This window comes from Ostrea edulis, chromosome 8 (genome assembly GCF_947568905.1).
Source record: "Ostrea edulis chromosome 8, xbOstEdul1.1, whole genome shotgun sequence".
In the NCBI taxonomy this organism is placed as follows: Eukaryota; Metazoa; Mollusca; class Bivalvia; order Ostreida; family Ostreidae; genus Ostrea; species Ostrea edulis.
Genome location: NC_079171.1, coordinates 881,164 through 898,416, shown reverse-complemented (window position 1 = coordinate 898,416; position 17,253 = coordinate 881,164). Strand labels below are relative to the sequence as shown.

Sequence of the window (17,253 nt, the reverse complement as noted above, 5' to 3'; positions counted from 1 at the left end):
GTACACATTAATTATGTACTTATAAATCGAGTCCTTTCTTTCTCATTATGTACTTGTACATGAATATATATTAATTATGTACTTATAAATCGATTCCTTTCTTTCTCATTATGTACTTGTACACATTAATTATGTACTTATAAATCGATTCCTTTCTTTCTCATTATGTACTTGTACATGAATATACATTAATTATGTACTTATAAATCGATTCCTTTCTTTCTCATTATGTACTTGTACATGAATATACATTAATTATGTACTTATAAATCGATTCCTTTCTTTCTCATTATGTACTTGTACATGAATATACATTAATTATGTACTTATAAATCGAGTCCTTTCTTTCTCATTATGTACTTGTACATGAATATATATTAATTATGTACTTATAAATCGATTCCTTTCTTTCTCATTATGTACTTGTACACATTAATTATGTACTTATAAATCGATTCCTTTCTTTCTCATTATGTACTTGTACATGAATATACATTAATTATGTACTTATAAATCGATTCCTTTCTTTCTCATTATGTACTTGTACATGAATATACATTAATTATGTACTTATAAATCGATTCCTTTCTTTCTCATTATGTACTTGTACATGAATATACATTAATTATGTACTTATAAATCGATTCCTTTCTTTCTCATTATGTACTTGTACATGAATATACATTAATTATGTACTTATAAATCGATTCCTTTCTTTCTCATTATGTACTTGTACACATTAATTATGTACTTATAAATCGAGTCCTTTCTTTCTCATTATGTACTTGTACACATTAATTATGTACTTATAAATCGAGTCCTTTCTTTCTCATTATGTACTTATAAATCGATTCCTTTCTTTCTCATTATGTACTTGTACATGAATATATATTAATTATGTACTTATAAATCGATTCCTTTCTTTCTCATTATGTACTTGTACATGAATATATATTAATTATGTACTTATAAATCGATTCCTTTCTTTCTCATTATGTACTTGTACATGAATATATATTAATTATGTACTTATAAATCGATTCCTTTCTTTCTCATTATGTACTTGTACACATTAATTATGTACTTATAAATCGAGTCCTTTCTTTCTCATTATGTACTTGTACATGAATATATATTAATTATGTACTTATAAATCGATTCCTTTCTTTCTCATTATGTACTTGTACACATTAATTATGTACTTATAAATCGATTCCTTTCTTTCTCATTATGTACTTGTACACATTAATTATGTACTTATAAATCGATTCCTTTCTTTCTCATTATGTACTTGTACACATTAATTATGTACTTATAAATCGATTCCTTTCTTTCTCATTATGTACTTGTACATGAATATACATTAATTATGTACTTATAAATCGATTCCTTTCTTTCTCATTATGTACTTGTACACATTAATTATGTACTTATAAATCGATTCCTTTCTTTCTCATTATGTACTTGTACATGAATATACATTAATTATGTACTTATAAATCGATTCCTTTCTTTCTCATTATGTACTTGTACACATTAATTATGTACTTATAAATCGATTCCTTTCTTTCTCATTATGTACTTGTACACATTAATTATGTACTTATAAATCGATTCCTTTCTTTCTCATTATGTACTTGTACACATTAATTATGTACTTATAAATCGATTCCTTTCTTTCTCATTATGTACTTGTACATGAATATACATTAATTATGTACTTATAAATCGATTCCTTTCTTTCTCATTATGTACTTGTACACATTAATTATGTACTTATAAATCGATTCCTTTCTTTCTCATTATGTACTTGTACATGAATATACATTAATTATGTACTTATAAATCGATTCCTTTCTTTCTCATTATGTACTTGTACACATTAATTATGTACTTATAAATCGATTCCTTTCTTTCTCATTATGTACTTGTACATGAATATACATTAATTATGTACTTATAAATCGATTCCTTTCTTTCTCATTATGTACTTGTACACATTAATTATGTACTTATAAATCGATTCCTTTCTTTCTCATTATGTACTTGTACATGAATATACATTAATTATGTACTTATAAATCGATTCCTTTCTTTCTCATTATGTACTTGTACACATTAATTATGTACTTATAAATCGAGTCCTTTCTTTCTCATTATGTACTTGTACATGAATATATATTAATTATGTACTTATAAATCGATTCCTTTCTTTCTCATTATGTACTTGTACATGAATATACATTAATTATGTACTTATAAATCGATTCCTTTCTTTCTCATTATGTACTTGTACACATTAATTATGTACTTATAAATCGATTCCTTTCTTTCTCATTATGTACTTGTACATGAATATACATTAATTATGTACTTATAAATCGATTCCTTTCTTTCTCATTATGTACTTGTACATGAATATACATTAATTATGTACTTATAAATCGATTCCTTTCTTTCTCATTATGTACTTGTACACATTAATTATGTACTTATAAATCGAGTCCTTTCTTTCTCATTATGTACTTATAAATCGAGTCCTTTCTTTCTCATTATGTACTTATAAATCGATTCCTTTCTTTCTCATTATGTACTTGTACACATTAATTATGTACTTATAAATCGATTCCTTTCTTTCTCATTATGTACTTGTACATGAATATACATTAATTATGTACTTATAAATCGATTCCTTTCTTTCTCATTATGTACTTGTACATGAATATACATTAATTATGTACTTATAAATCGATTCCTTTCTTTCTCATTATGTACTTGTACACATTAATTATGTACTTATAAATCGAGTCCTTTCTTTCTCATTATGTACTTATAAATCGAGTCCTTTCTTTCTCATTATGTACTTATAAATCGAGTCCTTTCTTTCTCATTATGTACTTGTACACATTAATTATGTACTTATAAATCGATTCCTTTCTTTCTCATTATGTACTTGTACATGAATATACATTAATTATGTACTTATAAATCGATTCCTTTCTTTCTCATTATGTACTTGTACATGAATATACATTAATTATGTACTTATAAATCGATTCCTTTCTTTCTCATTATGTACTTGTACACATTAATTATGTACTTATAAATCGAGTCCTTTCTTTCTCATTATGTACTTATAAATCGAGTCCTTTCTTTCTCATTATGTACTTATAAATCGATTCCTTTCTTTCTCATTATGTACTTATAAATCGATTCCTTTCTTTCTCATTATGTACTTATAAATCGATTCCTTTCTTTCTCATTATGTACTTGTACACATTAATTATATATTCGGTACGTTTACGTTTGTTCAATCGAGGTTAAAATTCTCTCCTCATGAAGGAGCAAATTCCCCTATCTGATAATTCATAGAGATAAGAATCAGTATTGCTCTGTTATCAGATATCATACTTATCCACTCTGTAACAGATTATGAGATGTATTCTGTAAAGATGAGGAAAGACCACGGTATAGTCAACAAAGAATCCTGTATATATTACAATGAAAGACCACGGTATAATCAACAAAGAATCCTGTACACGTTACAATGAAAGACCACGGTATAATCAACAAAGAATCCTGTACACGTTACAATGAAAGACCACGGTATAATCAACAAAGAATCCTGTACATATTACAATGAAAGACCGCGGTATAATCAACAAAGAATCCTGTACATATTACAATGAAAGACCGCGGTATAATCAACAAAGAATCCTGTACATATTACAATGAAAGACCGCGGTATAATAAACAAAGAATCCTGTACACGTTACAATGAAAGACCGCGGTATAATGAACAAAAAACCCTGTAGATATTACAATGAAAGACCGCGGTATAATCAACAAAGAATCCTGTACACGTTACAATGAAAGACCGCGGTATAATGAACAAAAAACCCTGTAGATATTACAATGAAAGACCGCGGTATAATCAACAAAGAATCCTGTAGATATTACAATGAAAGACCGCGGTATAATCAACAAAGAATCCTGTACACGTTACAATGAAAGACCGCGGTATAATCAACAAATAATCCTGTAGATATTACAATGAAAGACCACGGTATAATCAACAAAGAATCCTGTACACGTTACAATGAAAGACCACGGTATAATCAACAAAGAATCCTGTACACGTTACAATGAAAGACCGCGGTATAATCAACAAAGAACCCTGTAGATATTACAATGAAAGACCACGGTATAATCAACAAAGAATCCTGTACACGTTACAATGAAAGACCGCGGTATAATGAACAAAAAACCCTGTAGATATTACAATGAAAGACCGCGGTATAATCAACAAAGAATCCTGTAGATATTACAATGAAAGACCGCGGTATAATCAACAAAGAATCCTGTACACGTTACAATGAAAGACCGCGGTATAATCAACAAAGAATCCTGTAGATATTACAATGAAAGACCACGGTATAATCAACAAAGAATCCTGTACACGTTACAATGAAAGACCACGGTATAATCAACAAAGAATCCTGTACACGTTACAATGAAAGACCGCGGTATAATCAACAAAGAACCCTGTAGATATTACAATGAAAGACCACGGTATAATCAACAAAGAATCCTGTACACGTTACAATGAAAGACCGCGGTATAATCAACAAAGAATCCTGTACATATTACAATGAAAGACCGCGGTATAATCAACAAAGAATCCTGTACACATTACAATGAAAGACCGCGGTACAATAAACAAAGAATCCTGTACACGTTACAATGTTACAAAAAGTAACACGTTTACTTTTAGGTAACCTATCAATTAACCTCACTGGATCCGCCTATCAATTAACCACACTGGATCCACCTGTCAATGAACCTCACTGGATCCGCCTATCAATTAACCTCACTGGATCCGCCTATCAATTAACCTCACTGGGTCCGCCTATCAATTAACCTCACTGGATTCGCCTATCAATTAACCTCACTGGATTACTGTTGGGGCATCTTACCCTGTTTGGATCCGCCTATCAGATAAGTTCACATCATTCTGGCCTCGCACTCCCTCACACAATCTTCCCACGTTAGAAATTTGTTGTCGTTCCCTTCACACCCAGAGTATTCAAACATCTCGCATTTCTCCACTTCTGGGTTGTACCACCACCTCGGCAGTGAAGCTCGACAGAGTCCAACTTCCGGAGGAAGACTACACCGACGATCTATAAAAGAGAATTAGGGTCTGAATAAAACACGTGTTGACCAGGGTTAAACAGAATTAGGGTCTGAATACAGCACGTATTGACCAGGGTTAAACAGAATTAGGGTCTGAATAAAACAAGTGTTGACCAGGGTTAAACAGAATTAGGGTCTGAATACAGCACGTATTGACCAGGGTTAAACAGAATTAGGGTCTGAATAAAACAAGTGTTGACCAGGGTTAAACAGAATTAGGGTCTGAATAAAACACGTATTGACCAGGGTTAAACAGAATTAGGGTCTGAATACAGCACGTATTGACCAGGGTTAAACAGAATTAGGGTCTGAATAAAACAAGTGTTGACCAGGGTTAAACAGAATTAGGGTCTGAATAAAACACGTATTGACCAGGGTTAAACAGAATTAGGGTCTGAATAAAACACGTGTTGACCAGGGTTAAACAGAATTAGGGTCTGAATAAAACACGTGTTGAACAGGGTTAAACAGAATTAGGGTCTGAATAAAACAAGTGTTGACCAGGGTTTATTTACGCTCAAGACAATATGATGTACAGCACCGTTTTCTCCCTTCATCCTGAGTCTGTTACAGCACGATATACTGTTCCGAGCGCAAGGTGAAATGGTGACATTATTTACCAGTATCCTTTAGTACCAAACGGTAAATTCTCTAACTTTCAGTACAAATGACAGTTAGTATCTGTATCTATCAGTAACAACACAATTTCTAAGAGCCAAAACTACAAATCGATGCTAAAAGCATGCTCACAGTACTTACATATGTATTGGTATTTATCAGTATCACGTGACACCCTCAGTATATTGTACATCCAGTAGTGTATGTACTAAGTACTTTAACTACACTACTCACTGTTACAAGTGTTCTACCGTAGATCATTTCTATTTCGCGAGACCTTATTTTTACGTGTAGACAATGATGTATTTAGTTCGCGAGACCTTATTTTTTTGTGTGTGCAATGATGTACCTATTCACGATACTTTATTTTACGTGTATACAATGATGTACTTATTCACGAGATTTTATTTTCACGTGAGTACAATGTTGTATTCACGAGACCTTATTTCCAGGTGTGCACATTGATGCATTTATTCGCGATATCATATTTTCAGGTGTATAAAATGATGTATTTATTCACGAGGCCTTATTTTCATGTGCATATAATGATGTACCTATTCACGAGACTATTTTCACGTGTGCACAGTGGTGTATTTATTCACGAGATCTTATTTTTACGTATGTACAATGATGTATTTATTCACGAGACCTTACTTTTACGCATGTACAATGATATACTAATTCACGACGCCTTATTTTCACGTGTATATAATGATGTACCTATTCACGAAACCTTATTTATACGTGTGTACAATTATGTACTTGTTCACGAGACTTTATTTTTACGTATGCACAATGGTGTATTTATTCTCGAGACCATATTTTCACTTGTGTCCAATGATTTACTTATTGACGAGACCGTATTTTTACATGTATGAAGTAATGTACTTGTGTACAATGATGAATTTGTTCACGACACCTTATTTTCATGTGTATACAATTGCACGTTTGTACAATGATGTATTTTTTTTCACGAAACATTCGTGAAATTGATGTTATTTAAGTTTTCTATGTATAAGAGTTTTTTGTAAATGACTAGTCTCGCGAATTAAGCATAGATAATGTTTCTCGAATACAGTGTGATTTATAGTACATTTATTGTTAACATTGATTTCAATACGACTCACTTTCACACGATTTATCCGTGCATGACACCGTTCCATGAAGACTGCACCAACACGTATTGCAGTTATCGCCCTTAGGAAATGTTTCTCCCACACGATGGCGCTCTCCACGGTATTTACATGCTGAAAGTAATGAAGAAATCGTAATGCCATATTTTACCCCATGGATGCAAGGTGAAGATAACGAACAGTGATCAATCTCATAACTCCTACAAGCATTACAAAATAGATAGTTGGGCAAACACGGACCCCTGGACACACCAGAGGTGGGATCAGGTGCCTAGGAGGAGTAAGCATCCCCTGTTGACCGGTCACACCCGCCGTGAGCCCTATATCCTGATCAGGTAAACGGAGTTATCCGCAGTCAAAATCAGTGTGCCAAGAACGGCTTAACAATCGGTATGAAACACGTCAGACAGCATTGGACCCAATGCGAGGTTGCATTGACGAACTAGATCGTTATAACGACCATAGAATTTGCGAAATGCTGACTTCAATCGAGACTGTTGAAATCCCTGTACCATCAACTTGTTTGTCAGTAGCTTACCTCGATTTAAAAACTGACAAGCTCTTGCATATCGAATCAGTTGAGATATATAAACATCATATGCAGGTGATAATGGAATATTGCTACACAAATATGGGAAGTTGACGATGGAAAAGCTGAAATCATCCCGTTTGTCATACAGTTGAGTTGTCAGTTTGCCGTTAATGTCTACTTTCAATAAAATATCTAAGTATGAAGCAGAAGTGGACGACTCTGTGGTGTCCTTTATTTCAAGCTCACAGGGATATATCAAATCGACATATGAATGAAAGCTCTCATTGTTAATAGACAAAACGTCATCGATATATCTAAAAGTCGAATTGAAGGTCACAGCGAGAGATTTTTGATCAAACACACAGACCAAAAATAGCACACGTTGACCACTTCAGAGAAAAGGGAGTGGGAAGGAGGGCGGACGTAAATAAAACATAGAGGGGCAGTATATAAAACATAGGATGACAGTATATAAAACATAGAGGGCGGTATATAAAACATAGAGGGGCAGTATATAAAACATAGAGGGGCAGTATATATAACATAGGGGACAGTGTATAAAACATAGGGGTCATTATATAAAACATAGAGGACAGTATATAAAACATAGGATGACAGTGTATAAAACATAGAGGACAGTGTATAAAACATAGAGGACAGTGTATAGAACATAGGATGACAGTATATATAACATAGGGGACAGTGTATAAAACATAGAGGACAGTATATAAAACATAGAGGACAGTGTATAAAACATAGGGTGACAGTATATAAAACATAGAGGACAGTATATAAAACATAGGATGCCAGTATATAAAACATAGGGGACAGTGTATAAAACATAGAGGACAGTATATAAAACATAGGATGACAGTGTATAAAACATAGGATGACAGTATATAAAACATAGAGGACAGTATATAAAACATAGAGGACAGTATATAAAACATAGGATGACAGTGTATAAAACATAGGATGCCAGTATATAAAACATAGAGGACAGTATATAAAACATAGAGGACAGTATATAAAACATAGAGGACAGTATATAAAACATAGAGGACAGTATATAAAACATAGAGGACAGTATATAAAACATAGGATGCCAGTATATAAAACATAGGGTGACAGTATATAAAACATAGAGGACAGTATATAAAACATAGAGGACAGTATATAAAACATAGGGTGACAGTATATAAAACATAGAGGACAGTATATAAAACATAGATGACAGTATATAAAACATAGGATGCCAGTATATAAAACATAGAGGACAGTATATAAAACATAGAGGACAGTATATAAAACATAGGATGCCAGTATATAAAACATAGAGGACAGTATATAAAACATAGAGGACAGTATATAAAACATAGGATGACAGTATATAAAACATAGAGGACAGTATATAAAACATAGATGACAGTATATAAAACATAGGATGCCAGTATATAAAACATAGAGGACAGTATATAAAACATAGAGGACAGTATATAAAACATAGAGGACAGTGTATAAAACATAGAGGACAGTATATAAAACATAGAGGACAGTATATAAAACATAGGATGACAGTATATAAAACATGGAGGACAGTATATAAAACATAGATGACAGTATATAAAACATAGGATGCCAGTATATAAAACATAGAAGACAGTATATAAAACATAGAGGACAGTGTATAAAACATAGAGGACAGTATATAAAACATAGAGGACAGTATATAAAACATAGGATGACAGTGTATAAAACATAGGATGACAGTATATAAAACATAGAGGACAGTGTATAAAACATAGAGGACAGTGTATAAAACATAGAGGACAGTATATAAAACATAGAGGACAGTATATAAAACATAGAGGACAGTGTATAAAACATAGAGGACAGTATATAAAACATAGAGGACAGTATATAAAACATAGAGGACAGTGTATAAAACATAGAGGACAGTATATAAAACATAGAGGACAGTGTATAAAACATAGGATGACAGTATATAAAAGATAGAGGACAGTGTATAAAACATAGAGGACAGTATATAAAACATAGAGGACAGTGTATAAAACATAGAGGACAGTATATAAAACATAGAGGACAGTGTATAAAACATAGGATGCCAGTATATAAAACATAGGATGACAGTATATAAAACATAGAGGACAGTATATAAAACATAGAGGACAGTATATAAAACATAGAGGACAGTATATAAAACATAGAGGACAGTGTATAAAACATAGAGGACAGTGTATAAAACATAGAGGACAGTGTATAAAACATAGAGGACAGTATATAAAACATAGAGGACAGTGTATAAAACATAGAGGACAGTATATAAAACATAGAGGACAGTGTATAAAACATAGAGGACAGTATATAAAACATAGGATGACAGTATATAAAACATAGGGTGACAGTATATAAAACATAGGATGACAATGTATAAAACATAGAGGACAGTATATAAAACATAGGATGACAGTATATAAAACATAGGATGACAGTGTATAAAACATAGGATGACAGTATATAAAACATAGGGGGCATTATATAAAACATAGGGGGCATTATATAAAACAGGGGGCAGTTTATAAAACATAAAGAGCAGCATACAGAACATAGGTGGCGGTATATAAAACATGTACTGATGTACTGCTGTAGTCCAAAAAAATAGCTTTCATATCGAAACAAGTTTCCATTAAGATATTGTAACTGCTGTAATTCCCACTTAACTACACCATTAAACGAAGTATCGGATATTTATAAATCAAAGTCAATATACTACTCCCTGTTAGGTTCGCAAAAAAATCCTTAACTGCATCCCTTTCCTTCTATTATATCGTATCCTGTCTGGACCCATTTCCTTCTATATTGTCTACTTATTTCACCTAGTCTTGATATAAATACTTCTACCATATCTAATCCTGCCTGGATCTAACTCTACCATATCTAACCCTGCCTGGATCTAATTCTACCATATCTAATCCTGCCTGGATCTAATTATCCCATATCTGACCATGCCTGGATCTACTTCTACTCCATCTAACCTAGCCTGGATCTAACTCTACCATATCTAACCCTGTCTGGATGTAATTATTTCTACCATATCTAATCCTATTTAGATTTGATTTCTTCTACTCTATCTAACACTGTCTGGATGTGATTCTACAAGATATAATCCTGTTTGGATTTAAGTACTTCTGCTATATCTAACCCTATCTGGATCCCATTGCTTCTGCTATGTCTAATCCTCTCTGGGTCTAATTGTTTCTGCTATGTCTAACCCTGTCTGGATCTCATTACTTCTGCTATGTCTAACCCTGTCTGGATCTCAATACTTCTGCTATATCTAACCCTATCTGGATCTCATTGCTTCTGTTATTTCTAACCCTGTCTGGATCGCATTACTTCTGCTATGTCTAACCCTGTCTAGATTTCATTACTTATGTTATGTCTAACCCTGACTGGATCTCATTACTTCTGTTATGTCTAACCCTGTCTAGATCTCATTGCTTCTGATATGTCTAACCCTCTCTAGATTTCATTACTTCTCTTATGTCTAACCCTGTCTAGATCTCATTACTTTTGCTATGTATAACCCTGACTCGATCTCATTACTTCTGTTATTTCTAACCCTGTCTGGATCGCATTACTTCTGCTATGTCTAACCCTGTCTGGATCTCATTACTTCTGCTATGTTTAACTCTTTCTCTCTCTCTCTGAGTCTAATTGCTTCTGCTATGTCTAACCCTGTCTAGATCTCATTACTTCTGTTATGTCTAACCCTGTCTGGATTTCATTACTTCTGCTATGGCTAACCCTGTCTAGATCTCATTACTTCTGTTATGTCTAACCCTGTCTAGATTTCATTACTTCTGCTATGTCTAACCCTGTCTACCGTAGATCTCATTACTTCTGTTATGTCTAACCCTGTCTAGATCTCATTACTTCTGTTATGTCTAACCCTGACTGGATCTCATTGCTTCTGTTATGTCTAACCCTGACTGGATCTCATTCCTTCTGATATGTCTAACCCTCTCTAGATTTTATTACTTCTGCTATGTCTAACTCTGTCTAGATCTCATTACTTTTGCTATGTCTAACCCTGACTGGATCTCATTACTTCTGTTATTTCTAACCCTGTCTAGATCTCATTACTTCTGTTATTTCTAACCTTGTCTGGATCTCATTACTTCTGATATGTCTAACTCTGTCTGGATCTCATTACTTCTACTATATGTTTCTTGATCCGCCTACGTCTGTAGTGGCTTACCCTGCTGGTTACAGTTTTTCTTTGTACATTGGATCCGCCCACTTGGTAGACATTTACACCAGTTACATCCGTCTACAGATTTAAAATCTGTCCATGGAGTGTACATCACGCCGTCATAGTAACAGGATACTGTTGATAAACAAATAAATGTTGTGACAACGGTAAGATACACATAAACTTGAAAGGACATTTCACTGAAAGCTGTATGCATCTTTGTAACTGACTATCATTCAACACACTTCTCTTGTTGCAAATATTAAATGTTTTATATCCGCTGTGCCAAGGGTCCGTGTTTATCCCACTCTTAATTATATATTCCTTATAGGACTCATGAAATACATTGATTGTTCGTTATCTTCATATTTTTCATTCTTCTCATTTCCATCATTACAGAATGAAAGGTGACGATAACGAACAGTTTTATAAAGCCGGATAATAGTACATCCCATTATGTTTTACAAAATGTTGTTTTATGTAAATAGTCTTTGATCCGCTCCTATTTATGGTGTAATTTGAACCCCACCAGAATGTGGTAAATAGAACAGATAATATTGGGCTATTTTCAATCGTCATCAATACTATATTACCAGCTATTGGTTTATGTCACTATGTTTTACAAAATGTTGTTTTATGTAAATATAGTATTAGATCCGCCCCTTTCTCAAAATGCAATTATGGTGTACTTTGAACCCCACAAGAATGTGGAAAAACAGGTCCGATGATGTCGGGCGCTATCTTCAGTCGTCATAATGCAAAAAATCAAAGGAAATTATGTGATGTGAAAGAAAACAGTCAGAATGGTAATCTTATAGTGTTATTTCGATTATATGAAAATAGTAGAAAAACAACACCAAAGAAAAAGTGTTCATATATAAGCAGATTTTCAAGTTCATTCTTCTGAACTCATTTATTGCTTGATGCAGTATCAGCGAATGATTTAAGTTTTTTTTAAAGTGTATGGATATATTTACTGCATTTCCGTCTAGTGCACGTGACCTGGCCTCGTTCACATCGACAGGTGTTACATCCGTCTGTTGAGGGAAAGCTAGAAGATTCTTCGTATCGTTCATCATCGTATGAACAACCTGATTATAAATAGAATATTGCATGAACAACCTGATTATCAATAGAATATTGTATTGATTTATTGATTGATTGATTGTATCTTGCTTAACATCTCGCTCGAGAATTTTTCACTCATATGGAGATGTCACCAAGATCGCTGAAGGGCTTCAAATTTAGGCCTATGCTCGGCGCTTACGGCCATTGAGCAGTGAGGGTTCTTTAGCGTGCCACACCTACTGTGACACAGGACATCCTTTTATAAGGTCATCTCCGAGGGCCTGTGACATTCACACCTGATGAAACTATCTCTACCCGTTTTAACGACTTGGGTCTGTCGCGGCCGGGATTCGAACCCCGGCCTATCGCATGTGGGGCGAACGCTCTAACCTCTCGGCCACCGCGGCGGTATTAGAATATTGTACTAACAACCTGATAATAAATATAATATTGTATGAACAACCTGGTTATCGACAGAATGTTGTATTAACAACCTGATTTTTTATATAAAACACTTATTACCAACCTGAGTATATATAGAATATTCTGTGAACAACCTAATACTATATATAACATGATATGAACAACCTGATTATGAAAATATAACATTGTATGAACAACTTCGTTATAAATAGAATATTGTACAAACAATCTGAATATATATTAAGAAAACTATAAGCATAATATGATTATATATATAGAACATAATTATATATAGAACATTTTATGAATAACCTGATTATGTATAGAATATTGTATGAACAACCTGATTATGTATAGAATATTGTATGAATAACCTCATTATGTATAGAATATTGTATGAATAACCTCATTATGTATAGAATATTGTATGAATAACCTCATTATGTATAGAATATTGTATGAACAACCTAATTCTATATATATAGCCTTGTATGAGCAATCCGATTTTATATACTTATTCATATGAACACCATGATTATATATATACATAATTTTGTATGAATATATATGTCGCAGGGTCGCTGTTTTGTTGCAAACAACACAAAACTGGGTCGGTCTCAGACAATTATTTTATTTCAATAGAAGGGAAAAAAAACCTAGAAAAAATATGAAAACATACTCACAAACATGCACACAAGACAATAGACATACATAAAACACAAGACGTAAACTAAAAGACATTTTAACATTTACGATAAACGATAATATTAATACGACTGCTGGTTGGTATAATTACATATATTTAACAAGTAAATGAATTACAAGATGAATGTAAATCTTACCAGGCATCCAGTATTATAAATGAAAAATATTTAAGTTACATCGAGTGAATCGATATTTTAGCAGGACTGTCCAATATAACCGTATTGGCACAAGGCTTGGAGTGGGGATTTTGGCGGGGTTTCTAACTTCATATAGTGCACGGGTTAGTAACACATGCATAACTAATTAGTATTCGGTAAAATCCATTGGTCCGCAGTATTATGAACTCAGACCACTGGTCAGTCAAACGTAAATTTGAACTAAAAATAGAAATAATTACCACCTGTACAATACAAAACGTTCACACCGACTCTCGCATACTTGAAAAACCAGTTTGTATTCAATTGGCTATGCGCGCCAATATGAATACTGATATAATCATAGCGCATAAATATATTTTAAATAAATTGCAACTGTGACATATATTCTATTGGATGAACTTGATTATGTATATAAAATTTTACGCACAACCTGAGTACATATATAACCTTGTACAATGTACAAATAGTCTTATTATTTACGAAGTCTATCCCGTGATTTAATCGTGACAAGTTACCTCAGGCAAAAAGTATCGCTATATTCTTTGATACATTATTCTTCAATACACCTAGCAAATCAAAGATATATTCAACACATTTCAAGTTATAAGTGACGTCGCCTTACGGTACACTGATGATAACAACAAAGTAAATGCTGTGATAAATCTGCAAAGAAAAGTTGAATCGGCTTCACAACGATCCAGGAATTTACTGGTACTCACATTCGAGGGGCGCTTTATCCATTTTAAGAGGCTGTCTACGATAAAACCATGCAAAACCAAAAAAATATTATGGAAGGTGTTGTCAAATTTTCTGACCTTTTCATGATATTTCAGAAGTATTTTACTAGTTATATCATATTTTGTGGCAAAATCGATGAGTACCTCCCGAACTAACACCTAATGGGCCGTTCTATTTTTAGCACAATATACACATCAATTTCACGCAAAAATGGTGTATTTTCAGCTAGTCATTAGAATATCAAAAGCAGAATAATCACATATAATTTCAGTTCCGCATAGTCTATTTGAACGGTACCTTTGAATTGGTGAACATAACTTTAAAATTCATTCTCCAGATTTAAGTCGTATAGTGTTTGAACTAGTAAGATTATGTAACTTTCAAATTGAATGCTATTTTTAGTGAGTCATAAAACCCCAAGAAACGCTTAAAATAAATAGTTTCGTGGTTTAAAACACAGAATTATGCATAAATTATCACTACTAAACGGGAATTTGGTTGCAAATAAATAGAAAGTCATTTATTTGGGGTATGAAATTCGGAAATTTTATCAAAAAATTATCTCCCTTTTTGGAACTCTCATGGGAAGAAGGTAAGGGAAAATGATTCATAAGGCAGATGACAACAACATGGAATTGGTGGAAAGTGATGGAAGATGAATTTATAGCCTTGGTGAAAATTTCAAGGAAAGAGGGTGTTTATTTACATCAGGATTGCAAGAAGTATACTTCAGCACAATTGAGATTTTTAAATGTCCATCCGAAATTGTGTGAATTCCAGAATCTTTGTTCACTGCACTGCACAGCTGGTGTGCATTAACTATGATCTAGACTTAACAGACATCATCATGCCTATGCCAATCATGGACATTGACTTTGAATGTTGTCACCCATTACATGACAAATCTAACTCAGATGTGAAAGAGGGGGGGGGATGACTCCGTGACTCCAAAGCCGATATATATGCCACATTACTCAAGCTGACAACACATGTTCCATTGATTCTGGTAAGTTAAATTGTTTTTATATCTTCCTGCACTAACATATATTGAAATATGCACTTATGCATAAATACTCATAGCCTAGATGAAATCTATAAAATTTTACTTCTATTTTTCTATTTGAAATTTTTAAGATATCAATTTGCTGAATGCACAATTTTGTAGATTAAAATACTGTTACAATATATTTAGGAAATATAATGAAATATATGTGTTTGGTGTTTGCAGACAAGACAATGCATTGAGAAACACAAAAATTGTGTCCATATTAAGACAGATGTAAAGAAAGAGTTGAACGGTATGATGCAAACAAATATCTGAATAAAATCTAATAGGAATTTAAGTGACACCCTCTAGGTTAACAACTAACATATAAGTTGATAGAATTATGGATGGAAACTGAATTAAGTCAAACAAATAAAGTAAAATTCAGGTCCAGGATTTTTCTGGAGAATGTAAGAGCAATTTATATTGTAGTTTTTAGACATTTTTTTTTAACTTTTAAAGAAAACGATAATAGAATTGATTGAAGGGAGGGTGTGTGCATTAATATTAATGTAACTGTAGTTTAACTACTAGGTTGTTTGGGTTTTTTTTGTTCTATAAACAGAAAATTTATTTAGCAGTGCATATTGGAATCAAGATAATTTTAAATAAAATCAAATGTCATTAAATATTTATGTATGAGTCTCTGGAGATATTTGTGAGATCTGTGATTAATGAATTGAAAATCAGAAAGAAGTAAGATTTTATTAATTATTCTGTTATTTACATTGTATCATGTTTATTACACACTTAATAATAAATGCAGGTTTAGGTAATTTGAAATGCTTCTAATCTCTTTGAAACTTTCCTGTGATTTCGATAAATAAAATTTTGTTTTATGTAAGACAACAAGTTCACATTATAGATGTAGCATATACCATATGTATATGTAGTATTGTATAAATATCTCTGCAGACAAATAAAAAAAATATTAAACTTAAGAGTATATAAGATATTTGTTTTAATTAAAACCCTGCCTATAGTCAAGAGCCCTACAGTGAACAGGCCAAATTAAAGAATATGTGTGGTTCCGGTTACCCGACCGTCCCTAGTTTTTACCCCCAACCCTAAACATTTTTTGACAATTTCCAAAATCAGTTACCGTATTTTGCCGAATATAATGCACACCTTTTTTCAAGATTGTATAGTATATACCACAATATATATATATAGGTTTTTGACCCGTTTTCCTTCAGCCAATATATAGATACCACTAAAATGCTAAACTGTAAACACTTATTACAAGTCATCTAACATTAGACAGAAAGTGACTTAGAAGTAGAACTAAAGAGTGCCTACATAAACAATAGTGCAAATCTCAGGTTGCTTGAATATAATAAGCGATTACCCTCCTTATTTTT

At 32.7% G+C, this 17,253-nt stretch overlaps 1 protein-coding gene across 1 annotated transcript in view; it reads right to left on the bottom strand.

Moving 5' to 3' along the window:
* The window catches only part of LOC125662679 (kielin/chordin-like protein), a 40,808-nt gene that overhangs the window by 7,907 nt on the left and 15,648 nt on the right, over positions 1–17,253 (bottom strand). Inside the window, exons 6-9 of the mRNA XM_048894985.2 lie at positions 12,733–12,846; positions 11,762–11,890; positions 6,942–7,061; positions 4,977–5,183 (exon numbers count right to left, since the gene is read on the bottom strand). Coding sequence (XP_048750942.2) covers positions 5,005–5,183; positions 6,942–7,061; positions 11,762–11,890; positions 12,733–12,846 — 542 coding nt within the window. The 3' untranslated portion in view covers positions 4,977–5,004. The remainder of the gene's footprint in view (positions 1–4,976; positions 5,184–6,941; positions 7,062–11,761; positions 11,891–12,732; positions 12,847–17,253) is intronic.